The sequence below is a fragment of the Symphalangus syndactylus genome, chromosome 21 (genome assembly GCF_028878055.3).
Source record: "Symphalangus syndactylus isolate Jambi chromosome 21, NHGRI_mSymSyn1-v2.1_pri, whole genome shotgun sequence".
In the NCBI taxonomy this organism is placed as follows: Eukaryota; Metazoa; Chordata; class Mammalia; order Primates; family Hylobatidae; genus Symphalangus; species Symphalangus syndactylus.
This window is the reverse complement of record NC_072443.2, coordinates 16,013,436-16,034,576: the sequence shown is the minus strand read 5'-3', so window position 1 is coordinate 16,034,576 and position 21,141 is coordinate 16,013,436. Positions and strand designations below refer to the sequence as shown.

At 34.8% G+C, this 21,141-nt stretch overlaps 1 protein-coding gene across 19 annotated transcripts in view; it reads left to right on the top strand.

Moving 5' to 3' along the window:
* Positions 1-21,141, top strand: part of ROBO2 (roundabout guidance receptor 2) — a 1,378,235-nt gene that overhangs the window by 1,298,333 nt on the left and 58,761 nt on the right. For all 19 annotated transcript variants that reach the window (XM_063630541.1, XM_063630549.1, XM_063630540.1 and 16 more), the window contains 4 exons: positions 3,238-3,469; positions 6,237-6,361; positions 8,691-8,862; positions 19,888-20,070. In XM_063630541.1, coding sequence (XP_063486611.1) covers positions 3,238-3,469; positions 6,237-6,361; positions 8,691-8,862; positions 19,888-20,070 — 712 coding nt within the window. The remainder of the gene's footprint in view (positions 1-3,237; positions 3,470-6,236; positions 6,362-8,690; positions 8,863-19,887; positions 20,071-21,141) is intronic.

The window sequence follows — 21,141 nt, the reverse complement described above, 5'->3', positions numbered from 1 at the left end:
TCTCTGTACCCCAAGAAGCTATCATTACTAGTTTGCACATCTATCCCCGTCATGGGCTGTAACTTCTGTGAGGCTACAGCCAATTGCTTTCATTTCTGTTTTTTTCAGAGCAGACTGTCTATTATGAAGTACTCTTTTAATAACTGTTGGTTGAATGATCAAATCAGTTGTTTTCATATATTTTACACTTTTTTTTAATAAAAGAAAGAATTCAGTTAATATCACGGCATATTGTTCTCTATGACTTTGTAGTTGCACATGACATAAGTATGCATTTGAAAGAGGTAAATTAAGTGAAATAAAGTCAGACTGGGGTGTGTCCAGTGGTCAAATAATTTGTGTAGCTCTTTTATTGGTGTAATATTTTCGATTTACTAACTGCATGTGTTATTTAAATTATCAAAATGTTAGCATTTGCTTTGCAGAAGTGTTGGGGTTGCAGAGAGAAATAATCCACCATGTGATTAGGTTTTGGGCCAGCTGAGGAAGTTTCCCAGTGGTTGGCAGGATTAATGACCAAAGGCACAAGACATAACTACTGGAGAGACCATTGGCTGTCCCCCTCCTCACCAGGGTAAACTTGAAGCAACAATAGTTAGCAACAGCTGCTTTCTAAAATGGCTGCTTTTAGAATGAGTGTGGGCAAAAATGAGAAGAAACCTGCTGTTCCACAAAGACAAATAGCAATAAGTCACTTACAGAAAAGTGATTATTCTAGCTTTACCTTTTGTCTTTGTTTTGTTCAAGGACAAAAAGAATTACATACTCTTTGCCCATTAAGCATTATTCCACAGAGATTGAAAAGAGTGCTTTGACAAACTAGAATTTCAGAAGTCTGCTAAAACCAGATCAGACCCTTAGCAGCTAAATCCATCAAAGAAAATTCACTTTGAATTTTTGCTTTATATTGAGTTGTTATGTTGTTTTGTTTTGTAAATGGAAAAGGTAAATATGAAGCATCACACTTAAACAGTTTAACTAGAATGCTGATTTTAGGGCCACATATAGGCCCTCTCCTTTTTAGCCTGTTGCTTCCTGAACAATTATGTTTTATCATTGTGCATCTCTAAAGCCAGCAAAATGCTTTCACTTATATCAGTCATTTGATTGTTTCTGTGCCCTTGAGATATGGGTATTATGTGAGCAAATTAAGTAAACTGAGGTTCAGAAAGTTTAAGAGGTTGACGTCTAATTCAAATTGAGACCTATGGCTGGAAGCCTGAAGTTCTCGTAATCATTTTACTTTTTCCTTAAGACAACTCTTTTTTTATTCATGTTTCAGAAAATACTATTTTAAAAAAATATATAAACCCATGAATCTGTGGTCAGACTCTAATTGTAATCAACTCTAAAAGAAAATCCTCTTTCTTATAATCAGAATGTTAATAAAACTCGTAACAAACATATGGCCTAACTTGAAAATGACCACCTGTCAAAATGAGCTCCAAAATTTAGTGGGGTAGAACACACATCCAGTAAAAATCTCACCTATTTTTTTTAAAGTAAATGTTCAGTGTTTTCATTTCTGCTTCCACCTGTAACAACAAATTTCCTCCTGAAAAAAAAAAAAAATGCATTGCCACTGCACACAATCAAGTTAAACTATTTAACTATGAAGAAGCCCCATACGATATACTGGCTGACGATAGTGTACACTGAAGTGTGCAAAACAATGTTTTGTAGTAAACATTAGCTTCATAAAGTCCCTAAAACACTTAATTAATGAAAACCAAACATGGATAAAACCAATTTACCCTGATTTACAGACTCCCTTCATCTGGAAACAGCTGCTTAATGTTCTTCTTAAAAACACAGCTTGCTTCTTTCAGTATTAACAAGCTATTATTGTGAGTTATGTCTTCTTTCAGTATATAAATTCACTTAAAGCAAACGCAGAGAAGTTTATAAAATGCAAACTTAATGTTGTTTTAACATATACTGCAGGGGTTTTTTTTGAACACTGACAGTTTTGATGAAAGTCATCTCTCTTTGGCTCTCATAAATTTAACTTTTCGCCTCTTGGTTGCCTTATTTCATAGTGTCAGAAAAACTCCTGCTTTTCAAAAAATGTGTCCAATGGTAGAAACATAAACTGGTAGCACGAATGAGGACTTGCCGATCACCGGCTTCCATATTACACCTGGACTCAGTTTTTTTATCTGACCTCATACAAGTGTAGCACTAACTTCAGAAAGTCTTTGAGGGTGAGAAAGCTTTCAGGTGGGTGAAGGAATTCATACTTGTTGAGACTTATCTGGGAAACTGGAATTAGCCATACATAGAAACACACACACACACACACACACACACAAACACTCTCACTTAATTTAGGGAGTTTTCTTGTTTGGACGTTCTCAATATTTCCTTTTGTTCCACTATATTCTTATTGAGGCTCTGCATTTTTAACTTTCTAAAGCCAATATTTTTAGCTAATATTCATTTGGTGCCCTCAATTAAAAATAAATAAAACAATACTGCAACTAAAGAAGAGATGTTAGTAGTTAATACATGAAAGAATACGTTTTGTTTATAACCTGCCGACAAATTTCAACATTTCAACAAATGTTGACCATTTGTTTATGCTTTTTTTTTTTTAATGATTGTAACTTGACCATGGTTCAGTCATTATTAGACCACTCCTACCTTCTACCTGGACTCCATCTTCTCACCTCAGCTCATGAGGGCAGGGGCTGACTCTGTTTTCGTTGTCCATTTTATCCCCAGAGCGCAGCGGAATTTCTGGCACCTGTGAGTAGGAACCCAAAACATGTGTTTTGAGTGAGTGATGATATTAGTGAATAGACAAAGGATGAGAATGGAAATCCCTGACAAAGGGCATATTGCATATAAAGCCACATAGAAGGGAATTGTTGGATGCAGAAAAAGGGTAAGCAGAGGAGACATAAAGCTAGAGATGTTGGCAGGTCTGGCCTTTGAGAAGCCCTTGTGCTAATCCAAGGAATCTTAATTAATTAGGTTGGTATCTTAGATACTGTGAGGTATTTTAAACAGGAGAGAGAGTTCTTCCAATCTTCATTTTGGAAACAATCTTGGGAGCAATCTGAACTCTAAACGGATAGAAGTTATTAGAAGCAGAGAGGTTAGCTAGAAAGTCACGACATCACTCAGATGATAGTTATGAGGACAGAAATAGGGACGAATGAAAAGAGGACAAATTCGTCGTGATGTCTAAAATACTTTCCTTTAGTTTCAAATGCCCTTTTCTATGTTTTTCAGGTTGATCGCCAACCCCAGTTTATCCAAGGCTACCGAGTGATGTATCGTCAGACTTCAGGTCTGCAGGCGACATCTTCATGGCAGAATTTAGATGCCAAAGTCCCGACTGAACGAAGTGCTGTCTTAGTCAACCTGAAAAAGGGGGTGACTTACGAAATTAAAGTACGGCCATATTTTAATGAGTTCCAAGGAATGGACAGTGAATCTAAAACGGTTCGTACTACTGAAGAAGGTCAGTATTCAGATTTCGAATATAAATCAAACTTATGATGAAACCAATTTCTGTTACAGTACCTATTTATTATCTTCCTTAGAAGAATGGAAAGATATCACCTAAAAGTAAACTGAAGAAGTGTTGTTTTCTCCTTTTATTCTGAGAATTCTATAGAGTCTGACAAACAGAAAAAAGGACACTAATGTAATTTGAATTTTTCTTAAGTAACCATTTGCACCAAATCTTATGTTTTTAAGTTCACTTGAATTGGATTATTAAATATTCCCCTATATTTTGTGTAGATTTAGTTCATTTGGATCATGAAAGACAGACTACTGGAAATTTGAGAACACAGGCTGTTCATTGTGACTACTCTTTTTTTGTTATGGTTAAGTGTGACATTTTCTTTTATTAGCCACTTTCTCCTGTGGGCACTGCCAGTCAAACCCATGATTTCTAATCAGGAAGGGCACTTGCGTATTTGCAGTAGCTTACCTCTTAGTGAAGTTCCCTCGTTCTCCCTACTTTGGACCTTTTCTTACCTAAAGGTATGTTAAAGTCAATCTGTGATGAACACAAGCTTTCCACCAGTTCATTTAGTAGTATCTCTTTCACTAAACAAAAGGCTTATAATAAATGTTTTCATTAAAGTTAAAAAAAAAGGAGATGCCAAATGAAATAAATCCCTCCATTCTGCTTTTGTATTAATTTTCTGCTCACAACTCTTGTAAAAAGCCCTTTCTCTAAACACATTTCATACAAAATAAGAGAAGCCTTAAAAAAATGTATATAGGTTGCCCACGTTAACATCTATGTGCTTGACCAAAGAGCTCTTAAATTATACATTTCTTACACAACATGGCAAAAATGTCATCTTCCCATTGTTTTGCAGTGTGGTACACTGGCAGGGGCAAAAATGCATATTTAAAAAGGCATCATTAATCTATTTTTAGGATATATTGAAAAGTTACCAGTAATTATAATAGTATCTTTTCTCCTTGCCAACATGTTTAAAAATAAAAATCATGATCATCATATCTTTATTCATCATTAAATTTCACTCTGTGTTGCAAATTGGTAGTATGAATGAGTGGAGCAGGTAACCTTAACACAGAATGCTCTGTTTGAAGCCTATTTCCAAAATCCATTTCACTGCAGTTAGACTTTTCCTCTGGATTCGACATTTGTCCCTGTTGGGTGTACATTCATCTCCAATTTCTGTGGCTATGTGGCAGTAACAAATGGAACTCAGCTGGGCTGTGTCTGGGAATGATGAGCAGTGATTTGGGTTCTTTCACATCCGTAGAAAGAAGCTGAGTCCTGGAAGAATTGACCTGTCAGGAAGCAGGCACGGTGTTCTTGCCGAGCCAGCAGCAAGGTGAATGGGAAACCCATTCTGAAAGTCCTGGTTTTCAATGCAGTTTACTTAATAACTGCAAGGCTCGTAGACACGTGGTCGGATTTATGTCATCGTGTCATATTGTCACAATCTTTATTGTCACAAAGAGGAATAGAAAAGAGCAGTACTGTGTTAACATGTTGCTGTGTGTGTCCTATATCTCAATGCAAATATGGCTATACCTAGGTGAAATATGTCATGACATATTTACAAAACATGGGATATCTGCTGTCAGGCTTTTAAAATATATTTTAGGATATTTAGGATAGTTTCAAAAAACTAAACCGTGTAGAGCTATGCAAGCGTTGATGATTCTATATAAAAAGCCATTAATACCACCAAATTATTTGATATTTTAAACTGTCAAGAAGTATGTTATGTAATACTATGACTTTAACTACCCCCACGTTTGGTTTTAATTCGGAGACTCACTGAGAATAGATGAATTTTTCCACAAAGTTATTATTTCTTAGTTCTCAGACACATTAAATGAGAGAAGCGGCCATCGAAAATCAGGAAGAGCTTCTCTCTTGCCTTTTCTCAGTATGGTTGTAATTAGTTTAGGAGAAGCTATAAAGGCAGAGAATTATTGTAGGAAATCAAAATCTTCCCATTTCACATTTAACCCAACATGAACTGTTTTCATTTTTATCATCAGAGTCCCTTGACCATCCATATAAAATACGTTTTCAATCTTAACTTATGGGTGAATTTATAGCAGTCAATTATTTTTCCTAGTATGGGAAGAAAAAGAAGTTTTTTCTGTGTTGATGACATTTATAGTTATGTTTCTGTTTTTATTTAGTAAGCACAAACTAAAAGCATACCAAAAAAGCTGTCAATAATGCCACCATTCAGAAATAGCGTGTGATAAATACTGGAATATATCCTCTCAGAATAATTTTGGTTAGAAGAAGTTGTGGTTGTTTTTAGAAAGACAGCCTATTAGAGTAAAGTTCTAAAATCAGGCACACACCGGCTCGAATTCTGACTTGCTATTTGACTTTCCTAAGGGTCTTACAGTAACCTTCTGTTTCCTCATCTGTAAAACCGAGATAAGAGTTGTTTCTACCTCCTGAGGTTAATGTGAGAATTAAACCTGACATTTAGCTCTGTGCGGGGTGTACAGAAAACGCTTATTAGAATGTTAGCTGCTAAATTTATTATTGAGAGCATATTACAAAAGCTGTTGCATTTGCTCTAAATCTAGATATTGTATTTAAAGAGTATTTCTCAAAAAAACTGTCACTGTTGAACACCGGGTGCATTCAGAACTCCTGGAAGCCAGAGCTGCCTGCATCTTGTCTTTATACTCATATTCTGAAAGTAGCACGAACGCGCACCAAGGCTTATAGTTTGCATTTCTTCTAATTACTTCCTCTACAGCCCCAAGTGCCCCTCCACAGTCTGTCACTGTACTGACAGTTGGAAGCTACAATAGCACAAGTATTAGTGTTTCCTGGGACCCTCCTCCTCCAGATCACCAGAATGGAATTATCCAGGAATACAAGGTAGGACCCGGGTGAAGAAGGGCAGCTCTCATGTGTTCCCAGAGAACTCTTAGTGTCTCACAAATGAGGAACATCTCTAAAGATTCTCCCATTCAGTTGAAGTGCAAAGTTTTTATTTATATTTCTGTGTGACAGATAATGAAACAATTGCATAGGTATTAGAACCTGAGTTCAAGGTCACAGATCACACAAACCCAGTTGAACAGTTAAACCACACCAGTGAAATGGTTTTCTGTATAGTGTGATTCTACAACCTCAAGGATTTAAAGAGATGGGGCACAGGGTAGGTAATGAAGCCTAGAAAATGGGTTTTATCTTTGTTATTAGAATTCTGCATAAGAGGCTTTAAGGCAGCTGTTTTTAAACCATGTTCTCAGAAAAAAAGATGCTTCAGGGGTTAAAGAGGTGGAGTGGGTTGTGGCAGCACCGACTCTCACTCTAGATGCTACTTTTGTCTATTTATTGAGGTTGTGTAGAATATTTCACCTGAAAAAAGCCACCAAAACAACACATTTTACAAAATACTGACTTACAAGAAAAACAGTTGATTGTCTCATTTTTCAACTGATGAATATTTGGCTGTTTAGAAACATATGTCATTGTTTCATTGCCATCATTTGGTGTTTAACGTAGAAAGTATGTCTAAGTTTTCAAAATAAGATTCTGTTTGTGTTGTGATTAGACCACATGTGAATGAAAAACCCCTCATTAATCTTTGTAAAATTCAAAACTATAATTTATTAATAAATGATCTATTAGTATCATCTATTAATAAATATTTCTAAGTTTCTGAAAATAGCATATTCTATACATCTAATACAATACAACAATATAAAACTAGACACCCATTTCACCTAAAAAATTCAGAGTTGGTATTTAATATTAAGCTGAATAATTTTACTTGAAAGTTTGCAGATAAAATTTTATTTCTAAGGAAATATTAATTTTTACATAGAATTTTATTAAAGGTCAACTTGCTAGAGCAAATGAATGGACTAAATGTATAAGGATTTATGTTAAAATGATTTCTATCATGTTGTAAAGACACATGCTTAAGAAACATAAGAATAAATGCTTTTACAATACAATAATTACATAGATTCTAAGATTTTATAAGCATTAGGACATTGTTTTAACAGAGTAACAAATTATCTACTCTGTGTGAGTTTGAGTGTGCGTGTGTGTTTTAATGAGGTTAGGAATTTATTTTTGTACCATTTGGCACTAAATATCTTAAATTTCCATGTAGTTAAATATTGTTACTTTTTTTTTACAACATGATGAACTTTTTTTCCATAAGTTGTAAACGTTCTCACTCTCTACAGACTTGTCATATTTTGGTTTCAAAGCGCATATGTAGGTAAGAGCTAAATATTCCTTCACTAAGAACACAGATGTCATATATCAAGAAAAGAAACACATGATTCACAAGAATTATTTTTTACTGAAAAATTTTGGGAACTTACCTGCTCTGAAACAAATCATATGTTTTCCTACATATGTGTCTACCTGTAGATTTTAAAATATTGTATTATATGAATACAAATGTGGATACACAGTGGATTTCTTTTCATAACACATTTTATCAGAACAATTTCTATATCCAAGAAGAGGCCCTAAAATTGGATTCCTACTTGAAATAAAAGCCTAACTTCCTTAACATCAATGTTTAAAGACTTGCCACCACTTTGTTCTCATGAATGTGTATGTGTGTGTAGGTATGTGTTGATCAATATTAGATTTATGGCTGTCAACGTAAATATTGGCTTAATTTCATTTTAGTCAATACCTATAACTTAGGTCAATTAATCTTGTTAACCACTTCTATGTAAGTTAATATTTTCTTAAATGAAATATAAATTACTTAGATGTCTACCTGTATACCTTAGATATTACAACTTATAATCATATTTTAGTGGATTATATGCATAATAAATCTTGATAAATAAAGCGAGGAAATTATGTGTTTTAATCCATACAAAAATGCCATTTGCAACCAAAGACCACATACCAGAGGTGTTAAAGAAATCACTGTGCTTTCTAAATTACTCACTATGAGCATTCAGTGCTGAGAATAAGATATAAATGAACATGGCATAGTTTCAGCTTCCCTTATTGTTCTTCCTTTAATACAGGTGCATGTGCACACAAACACACTTACATAACACTTACAAATAAACTGCAGAGGTTGGGCTTTAGAAGATGTCATTTACAAAACTTCTATAAGCCTAGAAGATAGATAGGTTACGATTAAAAAATATTTGATCAGTTATAGTTACCAGAAACGATAATATTATATCCATGTGTTATTCACTTTCCATTTCTGTAGATCTGGTGTCTAGGAAATGAAACGCGATTCCATATCAACAAAACTGTGGATGCAGCCATTCGGTCCGTAATAATTGGTGGATTATTCCCAGGTATTCAATACCGGGTAGAGGTTGCAGCTAGTACCAGTGCAGGGGTTGGAGTAAAGAGTGAGCCACAGCCAATAATAATCGGTGAGTATCAAACTATGTGGTCTGTGCTTTAGAATCAGTCAACTGACAAGGTGGATGATGATTTTGCATCAACATGCTAATAGTGAACATACACTTATGAATGATAGGGTACACATATCATATTGACAAATGGGTTGACTAGGGTTTTTTACAAAAATACTTGGTGCAATTGATCATGCTCTTAAAAGTCCCGGAGCCTTTTTAAAATTGCAATATTTAAGAGTTTAAATGCTGAAAGGTAGTTTAAAAATTATTTTCAATCAATTGCCTTATTAGCAATTTTGGTGCCATTGAAATTAATAAAAATGAGATAGTTACTGAAGAGAGACCATCATGTTCAAATCTGTATGCTTCCTCTTAGTCAGAGAAATGTCAAAAATTAACAAGAAACAGACCAGAATAGGCTTTGTAATCTAAATATACCATCCCAAAGAAGAAATCCTATTAAATCTAATATCATCATTGCATAAAATTGTTCCCTATTATCATAGATTATGTTTGTCTGTTCTTGAGATGTGTATAAATGGAATCATACAGAATGTGATATTTTTTATCTGGTTTCTTTCACTAAGGATAATGTTTTTGAAATTCATCCATGTATGTATTATTCAGTTCATATGTTTTATTGCTGAGCAGTATTCAATTGTATGAATATGCCATATTTTGTTTATCTGCTTTTCACCTGAGAGAATGAATATTATTGTGTAAATGTTTGTGTCCTTTTGGAGAAATACCTAGGAGTCTAATTTCTGGGTAAAAGAGTTGTATAGTTTGAGTTTATGAGAAACTGCTAAACAATATTCAAATTGTTATACAATTTCATACTCCCAGCAGCAAGAAAAATGATTTCCAGTTGCTCTGCATTGTCACCAACGTTTGATGTTTCCAGTTTTTGTGATTTTAGCCATTCTAATTGGGGTAACCTGTGATTTCAACTTGAATTTTCTTTTGTGACTAATGATGTCCAGCAACTTTACATGTGCTTATTGGCCATCCACATAATTTCTTTTGTGAATTGACCACATATTTGCCTTTTAAAAATTGGGTTGTCTCTTGTTACTGATTAGTAGGAGTTATTTATACATTCTGGATACAAATTCTTTTCCATATATATGTGTTACAAATATTTTCTCCCAGTCCATGACTTCCCTATTCATTTTCTTAATAGTGTCATTTGATGAACAAAAGTATTACATTTTAATGAAGTACAAATTATCATTTTTTCTTTGATATTTAGTGCTTCCTAAGAAATTGTGGCTTACCTCTAGATACTGAGGATGTTCGCTTCCAGAAGCTTTATAATTTTAGCTTTTATGTGGAGGTCTATAATTCATCTGATGGTAACTGCAATGTGGTTAAAGGAATGAGGCTTATTTATTTCCATATGTATATCAAATTGTGTACTCATCATTTATTAAAAAGACTTTCCTCTCCACCAGTTAATCATATATTCATGGATGCATTCCTGGATTCCCTATGGGATTCAGTTTGTTTATATGTCTATCCATATGCCAAACCATACTGTCTTGGTTACTGTAGCTCATAGTAAGCCTTGAAATCAGGTAATGTGAATACTCTGTCATTTTCTTCTGCAGAGTTATTTTGCTTATTATAGGCCTTCTGCTTTTCCACATACTTTTCAAATCAGCTTGTTGATATCTCTACAACTGTGTTGGAAAGGTGAGTGAAAATGAAGTGAATACATCCATCAAAATGGGTAGAGGAAATATTTTAATAATAACTCTCTTTCCCTGAACGTGATATATGTTTCCATTATTTAAGTGTTCTTTACTTTGTTCCAATATTTTATAGTTTTTAGTGTGTCAACACATTTCTTGAGCATTTGAGTTTTTGTGTGTGTTTTTTGTTTTGTTTTTATTTCTGAGAAAAAGTCTCTCTCTCTCATCCAGGCTGGAGTGCTGGAGTGCAGTGGCGCAATCTTGGCTCACTGCATCCTCCATCTCCCAGGTTCAAGTGATCCTCCCACCTCAGCCTCCTGAGCAGCTGGGACTACAGGCATGCACCACCACCTCCGGCTAATTTTTGTATTTTTGGTAGGGACAGGGTTTTGCTATTGTGGCCAGGCTGGTCTTAAAACTCCTGACCTCAAGCAGTCCGCCTGCTGTGGCCTCCCAAAGTGCTGGGATTACAGGCATGAGGTCCTGCCACTTCACTTGGCCTATTTGATGTTTTTTACACTTTATAATTTTAAAAATGGATTTTTAAAATTTATTTTTCCAATTGTTTTGTATTACACATAAATTTAATTTCTATATGGCCTTTGTGCTTTGTGACCGTACTACCTCACTTACTCATTTTAGTAGTTGTGAAATTTTTTTAAGTGTTTTCAGATAATCATGTTCTCTCTCTTCTTGTTTGTGTTAATGTGATGAATTCTACTGAATGACTTTTAAAGATAAATGAACCTTGTATTCTAGGGATAAATCACAATTGGTCATGATACATTATCCATTTCATAGATGTTGCTGAATTTACTAATATTTGGTAAATAATTTTGCATCTATGTTCATTAGAATATTGATCTGTAGTTTTCTTTTTCCAGTACTGAAATCAGGTGGCTGGTTTTACAAAGTAGTTTGGGAAGTATTCCTTCCTCCTCTAAATTATGTGAAAGTTTTTTAGGACTTACCTCTTCCTTAAATATTTTCTAGAATTCAGTGGTTATATCTATGCTTTTCTTTGTGAATTTAAAAAAATATATATATGAATTCAGGTCTATTCAGAATTGTATTTCTGAGGCTGACGTGGGCAGAGCACTCGAGGTCAGGAGTTCGAGACCAGCCTGGCCAACATGGTGAAACCTCGTCTCTACTAAAAATACAAAAATTACCCAGGTGTGGTGGCGGGCGCCTACAATCCCAGCTACCTGGGAGGCTGAGGCACAAGAATCACTTGAATCCACCTGGGAGGTGGAGGTTGCAGTGAGCCAAGATCACACCACCACATTCCAGCTGAGGCAACTCCAAAAAAAAAAAAAACAAGAAAAGAAAAAAAGAATTTGTATTTCTTCTTGTGTTGGTTGTGGTAAATAGATATTTTGTTTTTCGCCCAGCAGGGACTCTCTCTAATCCTTCCAAGCTATTGAATTTATTAGCATGTGGTTGTTTACAGTATTCCTTTATTATGACTGAATGTCTGTGAGATATAGAGTAATGCCACCTGTTTTATTCTTAAATACTAAAAATGTATGTGAACTCTCTCTTTTTTCCTATCCTCCCTTCTTCCTTTTCTACCCCTCTTTTTCCTATTTAAATCAGTCTTGATAAGGATTTATCAATTTTATTAATCTTTTCGAGGTGCAAACTTTTGGCTTTGTTAGTTTTCTAACCAATTGATTTCTGATTTTTTTTCTATGTACTGTTATTTTGTCTCTTAAGATCAAAACACAAATCAATGATTCCAGACCTTTCCTATATTTTGGGTCTTTTAAAGTTTTAAATTTCCCTCTAAGCATTTCTACAGCTGAATCTTACAAACTTTGATTTGTTACGTTTCCATTTATCATGGAATATAAACTATCTTCCACTTTTTTTTTTTTTTTTTTTTTTTTTTTTGAGACGGAGTCTCGCTCTGTCACCCAGGCTGGAGTGCAGTGGCGCGATCTCGGCTCACTGCAAGCTCTGCCTCCCGGGTTCACGCCATTCTCCTGCCTCAGCCTCCTGAGTAGCTGGGACTACAGGCACCCGCCACCACGCCCGGCTAATTTTTTGTATTTTTAGTAGAGATGGGGTTTCACCGTGGTTTCGATCTCCTGACCTCGTGATCCACCCGCCTCGGCCTCCCAAAGTGCTGGGATTACAAGCGTGAGCCACTGCGCCCGGCCAAACTATCTTCAACTTTTCTTTAAGGATTTCTGTTTTTCTGTCATAGAGGTTATTTAGAAGTGTATTATTTAATTTCCAAATGTTTAGGGATTTTGCCAGGTATCTTTTTGTTTCTGATTTCTACTTTAATTCCCCTGAGGCCAGAGCCTCAGAGTAATTTTTCTTTGTGTAAATTTACTCTATTAAATATGGAGACTTATTTTTTGACACAGGATTTGATCTCATTGACTGTTTCTTGTGCATTCGAAAAGTATTTGTATTTCTCTGTTTTTTCAGTGGAAAGTTTTATCTCAGGTCAAGTTATTTGTTAGTATTATCAGGTCTTTATTGATTTCTATTTGCACTTTTAATTACTAAAAACAGTCTGGAAATCTATTGTAATTATGGATTTATGTATTTCTCCCTTTCATCTATAAGTTTGTGTTTCATGTTTTGGCTACTTTGTTTTACATGAGTGTATTTTAAGATTGTTACGTCTTCTTTTTAAATTGACTCTTTATTATTATGAAATGGCTATGTTTATTTTCTAGTGAGATTCCCTATCCTACAATTTACTTTGTCTGATATTAGTATAGCTACATCATCTTTTGTAAGTATCTGCATGGATTGTCATTTTTTCATTCTTTCATTTTAACCCATGTTTCTCGTATTTAATGTGCAGTTCTATTAAATTGCATATTGTTAGGTGATCTCTGCTCGCTGCAACCTCTGTCTCCAAGGTTCAAGAGATTCTCCTGCCTCAGCCTCCTGAGTAGCTGGAACTACAGGCACATGCCACCACACCCAGCTAACTTTTGTATCTTTGTAGAGACAGGGTTTCACCATGTTGGCCAGGCTGCTCTCCAACTCTTGGCCTCATGTGATCCTCACACCTTGGCCTCCCAGGCATGAGCCACCTCTCCTAGCCAGTCTTGTTTTTTTTTTTTTTTTTAATCCAATCTAACAATCTTTGCCTTTTTAATTGCATACTCAGAATGTTATTATTAATGTAATTATCAGTGTGTTTGTTTAGAATTACTATCTTGCTATTTGTTTGCTAACTTTGTTACTATCTTCCGAATTCCCTACTTTCTTTTGATAAAATGAGAAAGGGTATTTTGTGTCCACTCTTGGATTATTAGGTACACCTCATTTCTTTGGTGACAGTTGCTCTAGGATTTGACTATAAGGATCCTAGAGCAGTATAATGTCACTCCTTTTCCTCTCATCTTTTTTTTTTTTTTTTGCTATTGTTATATCTTTTACTTCTATGTAATAAACAGCCATATACAAATTATAGCTCTAGTGTTGTTTTGCCTTGAACGTCAGTTATCTTGCAAATAAATTAAAAATAAATAGTGCAGTTCTCATATTTATCTGATATTCTGCTCCATAAATTCAGTCCCTGGCCAGGCGCGGTGGCTCACGTCTGTAAGCACTTTGAGGGGCCGAGGCTGGCTGATTACCTGAGCTCAGGAGTTGGAGACCAGCTGGGCAACATGGTGAAACCCCACCTCTACTAAAACACAAAAGAAATTAGCCGGGCGTGGCAGCATGCACCTGTTGTCCCAGCTACTCGGGAGGCTGAGGCAGTAAAATGGCTTGAACTCGGGAGGCGGAGGTTGCAGTGAGCTGAGATCGCGCCACCACACTCCAGCACTCCAGCCTGGGTGACTGAGCGAGACTCTGTCTCTACAAAAAAAAAAAAAAAAAAAAAAAATTCAGTCCCCTCAGCTTCCATGAGTGCTTCAGTCTTTTCAACTCAGGGATGCTGTTCAGCAATGTTTGGGTTAGCCTTGGCTGCATCATATTTTAAAGTTATCTGTAGGTACCAAGCTGTGAAAATATTGAAGTTGTCCCTGTTTCTTTCCCTGCTGTCTGAGATCACAGTCCTACCCTTTTCTTTCACGTATTTTGCCTAGTCTTCTACTTGTTTGTGATGGGAGTGCATGTCCCCATACCTGTTATTTCTTCACGGGCAGGAGTGGAAAGTGTCCAGGGAACTGGTCATTTCATATATTACACTTTCCTGTGCATATCCCCATACCTGTTATTTCTTCATGGGCAGGAGTGGAAAGTGTCCAGGGAACTGGTCATTTCATATATTACACTTTCCTGTGCATATCCCCATACCTGTTATTTCTTCACGGGCAGGAGTGGAAGTGTCCAGGGAACTGGTCATTTCATATATTACACTTTCCTGTTCTATAATTTCCATTTGCTTACTTTTACACTTTTCATTTCCCTCTGATGTTTTCCATGTAATCATTTACTATGACCATATTAGGTCCATACACCTATTGTAATAGCTGCTTCAAGTTATTTTCTCCTTATCTCAACATCCATCTTGTCTCTTAGTCTACTTCTATTGATTATCTTTTCTGCCGACCTTGGGGTATATTTTTCTGGTTTGTTGCTTATTTATTTTCACATGCCTGGTAATTTTTTACTATACTGAACATTGCAGACAAAATAACATTTTGTGATCTTTTGAAGCATGTTTGTGTTCTAGCAGGCACGTACATTACTGTCTGGTCACCTTTAACCGGTGATGTCTTAGTTTTTACATTGGTTAGTATGGGACTTCTTAATGTTTGCCCTTATTCTCAAGACAAAACCTCAGTAAAATACTTTCAAGGCATGATCCCCTCCTGGGCTTCCGGTGAGAAGCCTCATATGTTTATCTGGTCTTCCTAACATGGTTTGGAAGTTTTGCCGTGAACATGAGCTAAAACCTCTGCTTTCACCAGATCCTACAATCTTCTCTTTGCATGCGCAGTTCAGGGTTCACCCTTGGATGTAAGGGGAGAGTATACACAAATTTGGGAGCATCACTCTCCACCATCTCCCTCTTTCATATGGTTCTCCTCTCTATTTTAAGTCACTGTATGGATTGTGGGGCTCCCTAAGGGAAAGAAAGCCTCGTAACTGCAGATTTCCTCTAGTAAAACACCCTTCATTCAATAAACGCATCTGCTTCAGTTTTCCCTGCTTTTATTTGCTTGCCAGTGCCTTGAAAGAAAAATAAACAAATAAGAAATCTTCTTCCTAGAGTTTACATGTTTTTAAAGTGTTTGATATAAGCCATTCTCATTTTTTTTCTATTTATTTTCTAAAATGATGCATATACAGGCAACTGCCAGCTTCTAGAGAATTCTTTCTATTACAAATGTGTTGTATATGGACAGATGTAACATTCAGTCATAGTGTTAAAATTTTTTAGATTCTCTAGGTTTTCTTTCTTTTATATATTAAAAGCATTGTAGAGAAAAAGTTAAAGTATTAACTTTTCTTTAAATTGGATTCTCTTTCTTAATTAGTCATTCTGACTGAATTAATTCCTTAACCTGAGGGAAACCTACAATCTTGTCCTTCTGAGATTTTCTAAAATAAATTAGAATAAGAAAGAAATACAGGTACACCCCAAAAGGATTTAACATACATGTGTGTGTATTCATTTATAGTATTTAGAAATAAGCCCTTATTTTTTCACTTAAAAAGCTATATATATATATATATATACTGTATACTGGCATATATATGCCAGAGAGACAGTACAAAATATCTATATCTGTATCTATATCTTTATGAAATGGATTGGCTGAATATAATTATTCTAAGTGAAAGATAACTAAGATTGTCAAGTAACTGTCAAATAACGTATTTTCCATTCATAGTTTTTTTTGGTTATCTTCAGTAATAAATATTAAATTCTTAAGTAGAGCTTTCTGTTTCTTTTTCTTCCTAGTGACTATCTGCCAGATATTTGGGGGATTTATTTCCTTGTAAGGAAGTAAAAAATTACAAGCATACAATATAACCAAGCTCATGTCATGACAATCACAGTTATGCACTGAACAATTGAACTGTAACTTAAAATAATAAAGTTAGTGATTATTTTAAATCAAATAGAAAATTTCAGTTAATTTCCCTATCATTTATAAAAGTCTGAGTCTTCAGATGGATAATGAGTACCTTTTAATTTACTATTTAGCATTTCATACAAGTGTTTTCACATTTTTCTATGAGATAAAAGTAATCTAGAAAATAATATATCTTTTATTCAAATAGAATATGCTATACTCAAAATGTAATTATAAAAACAGAATTACAGAAATTCTATTTTTTGTGTACACACACACACACACACACAAATCACAATTCAACCTAGAAAAGGCTATTTGTTCTTCAGAGATTTATTTCTTTTTAATAAATATCTACTCTTGTACTGAGAAGCCTTCTAATTGTTTCCTTAATTACTCCTGCGTATCTACCTTAACATCTTGTCTGATGCCCTTATCTACACAACTGTTATTCCTTAGTTGAGAAGTGATTTAGTGACGGCTAATCTTTTCTGTTTCAATTTACACTTTCCCATTGTCTATTCAGAACTGGAAACGGCGCTTGAAGTGCCTCAAACTGCACCACATTTCCCCTTTGCTTTAATTAAATCATGTATTGGCATTTGAATTTTAGATTTCTACTATGCCAGACCATGTATTGTTTCATCTATTCATTCTCAGTTTAGCCTTCCTTCCAGAAAGTTCCATGAAGGGACCATTAATTCAAACATTGTAAAAATGTAACACACTACCTTACACTGGCTTAACATTGGTGGTGTTCTTTTCTGTGCAGTTTCCTATGGTAAGATGACTTCTACATCATAGTGTCCATATTTCTGCATCATTGCATTTACAGACACAAAACTGCAATCAAATACATTCAGATATATATCCATTAAGCAGTGTGTCATGTAACCAATTTACATTGACTTAAGAATTTTAGTTATCTTGCTTAATAATATAGTTATTGCTTCTCTAATCATTTGGCTTTTTACACTTACGTTACATAGTTGGTTATAATATGTGGAACAGCTGCAAACGTTCACAGTAATAGGTACAATAGAATCTGATGTGTCTAATTAATTTTTAGTCCAACAAATTAGTTTTGTTCTTCATTACTCTCCAATGGGATGAAGACATTATATTTCATTATTTTTTTTTGTCTGCAAGAACAATGGAGTGTTACAGGTCACACACATCCCTTGTCTATGCTCTAAATTAGTCCAACTGACAACATTGTTTCAAAAATACCAGCAGCATAAAAAATAGCAATACACCTTGAGTAACATAAATATTGCACCTTACTAAATATGATATATTATGGATCCTTTACAAAAATGAAGGCCAAATTTTCTTTTCTCTTTGTTCAATAAGGTATTTGTTTTCTTTCTGATAATTCCTAATAGTTAAGGAAATCACCGGATAGGTGTATGTCTCATACTGAAAATATGAGCTCATTTTAAATACAGTTTTGACTATGTTTACATGTATAATAATTAAAGGCAGACAGTGGGGAAAATGAGCCAGATTTACTACATAAATGGAGCTGGTTTTTAAATCTGAAATTTAATACAAAAGACCCTTCAGGAATGGATTATAAGTATGTATAAGGAAATGCTAGCAGCTATAACAAAAAAGCCTGAATTTCGAAAAGATTAACAAAATAAAATTTTATTTCTAATTCACAGCCCCGACCAATATGGGTCAGCAGAATGGGAAATGGAGTTTCTGCTCTATACCGTTATTCAGGGGTTTTGGATCTTTCAAATCATAGCTCTGCCATTTCTTGGAAGCTTAACATCCTCCAACAGCTCCCCTGTTTCTGTCCAACCAATGAGGAAAGAGAGTTTCAAGTTAAGGCAGTGTTACGGATCAGGCCTGGAGGGTTGTGTGCACTTTTTGTTCCTAGTTGCCACTGGCTGATGCTCAGTGACTTTTTTGAACTCTGCTGCAAAAGATGCTAGGAAGTGTAGGCTAATTTTCTGCCTTAGAAGGAAGGAGAAGCAGTGAGGTAAACAAGTGAATTGAGATCTGCAGGATTCTCAAATCTAGATAATTTATCACTCATGACACTGAGGTTGATTGAGAAGCCCTTAAAGCAGCCCTGAAACTTACATGGGTAAGTTTGAGTCAAAAACTACATATGAGCCTCCACTTCAACCCTCCCAAAATATATGAAGTAGACAATACTGGTGCCAACTAATTGACACGGGCTCTAGAAGATTTAGTGCCGTATATAAGCTTACTGCTTACTTTAGCTAGTAAGTGGCAGAGTGGTTTCATCAAAATCATGACTTCAAAGATCATGATCTTTTTAATATATTACAGTGCTATAAAGAAAACAAGGAAAATCCCACACATTCCTTTGATGTGATATGCTGAAATATGCCATTTATATTTTGCTTACCATTTACCTTTTAAAGTCTTTGATTAGTCACTAATTAGGCATGATATTGACATTAGAAATCACTTAATTCCCAGTGTCTACATTTCTTAATCTGCTACATAAGCCCATAAATCTTATGATTCCACAAATTTAAGACCTATTTAAAATGTAGATTGAGATTTTCTTAATTATCTGAGAGGGCTAAGTTTTCCAAATATGACTAGTTCTAGAATAATCTTAGTCCAGATTTAAATGCATTTCTCAGTAATGGAGACCTCAAAGTTAATTTTTAAGTTGTTCTTTAAATTTAGCTTTCAAATGGATTTTCAAATTAGTTTCAAATACTTTAAGGGAATATATGAGTTTCATCTTTTTCATATTTTAATTATACATGCTGATCTCTGTGAAGGCTGTTTACATAATTGTCATTGTTTTGTATGGTAATTTTAATACTTCCCAGAAAATTAAAGGATATTGGCTCAAAATAAGTTCTTTGGTAGAATATTAAGGTCAATATTAAGTTACATGTCCTTGTGAATTATGAACATTTGAATATGGACCGTGCCTTAGCAGAAAGGCAATTTGCAAATTCTCCATGTTAAGAGTTGTAATTGCTTTCTTAAAAATGAGAACTAGATTTAAAAATACTTGATGTAATTCAAGATAAGTTATTAATTCAACTCCTAGTACTTATTTTTATAATTTATAAGGTGATAAATCAACATATGTTGTGAATTCGTCCACAGCAAACCACAACACAAGAGGTCAGTGTTCTTAATCACATTTGCAAACTCATGATTTGATTATTCTTTTGAAAATTATGAGCTATGCTTATCAATACTTGTGATAGGCTCAAAACAAAACAAGTATTTCCTGCCTTCACATAATTTTTGTTCATTTTTGATGCACCATGTTTGTATTCCTGTGCTTATTTTTGCTTTAATATATACTAATACTATTGTTTTTTCCGTAGGGAGACGCAATGAAGTTGTCATTACTGAAAACAGTAACAGCATAACAGAGCAAATCACTGATGTGGTGAAGCAACCGGCCTTTATCGCTGGCATTGGTGGTGCCTGCTGGGTAATTTTGATGGGTTTTAGCATATGGTTGTATTGGCGAAGAAAGAAGAGGAAGGGACTCAGTAATTATGCTGGTAAGTGACTATTTCCAGCTAAGAAAATCTCTTATCTGTAGGAATGTAATGAAATGAATGGAAGGAACAGAAAGGAATAACAAATGAGTGATTTTGGCTTATTTTAGAAAGCTGCACTGTAAAATGCAATTACACTCAACATGCTTTAATGCACTGCTCTTGACCATATCGCTTTATAACCATAAGGCAGTCTTTCTGCTTGTAGCTCCAGTGAAGCATAACAAGAGCACAGACTGATAAAAATGCTAAACTGTTTTTCTCAACTAGTTCTTTGAAATCATAAACTCAAATACACACACACACACACACAGACTATGTGTTACGTGCTATGAAGCCATGTTTGAGAAGTGGATTTATGCATGAGCATTACTTCAATGTTCAGGAAAGAAGAAAAATTTGAAATATAGCTTTTAGTGTGTCAGGATGCAGATTACAATAGGAAATGTCCCTCATGAAAAATACTGACAAGCAAAAATCTCACCAGAATTGATAAGACTGATGAGGCATGAATTAAGTGATTTACTGTTCACTTAAATAGACTCTTATTACAATGCAAATGAACAGTATTTTAAAAGAAAAGGAAAATGAAGAAAAAGAGAAAGAAGCTGAAGCAGAACAATAAAAAGAAGACCCTAGATGGTCTACATATTCATAACAATGTTTTCTTCTTAGAATCCAAGACAGAGTTTCAAGGGTGTCCTATAATGTGGCCTTCAAAATATCTCCATGGTAGAGAGAGAAGAGAGAGAGGACACACAAGATTTTAAAGTCAGCGATTGAGAGAATGAACTCAATACTGAAGCAATATTCAATTACAATTTTAAGTGCAGTTTATTTTAAATATTTTCTCCAACAACAATGATAAGAAATATCTCACAACATTTCACACTTTCTAGAATTTACAAGGGAGCCATTTTAATTTGACATGATTTTACAAATATGTAAGAAGTTTTTGAGACATTATATTCAGTCTTCTATTTCTAATATTAAATTTGGTAGGAAGCATAAATGTCTTAGTAACTGATTTTGACAGAGGCGTCATTGGTTATTAAGCTTTTAAGATGCTGTGGC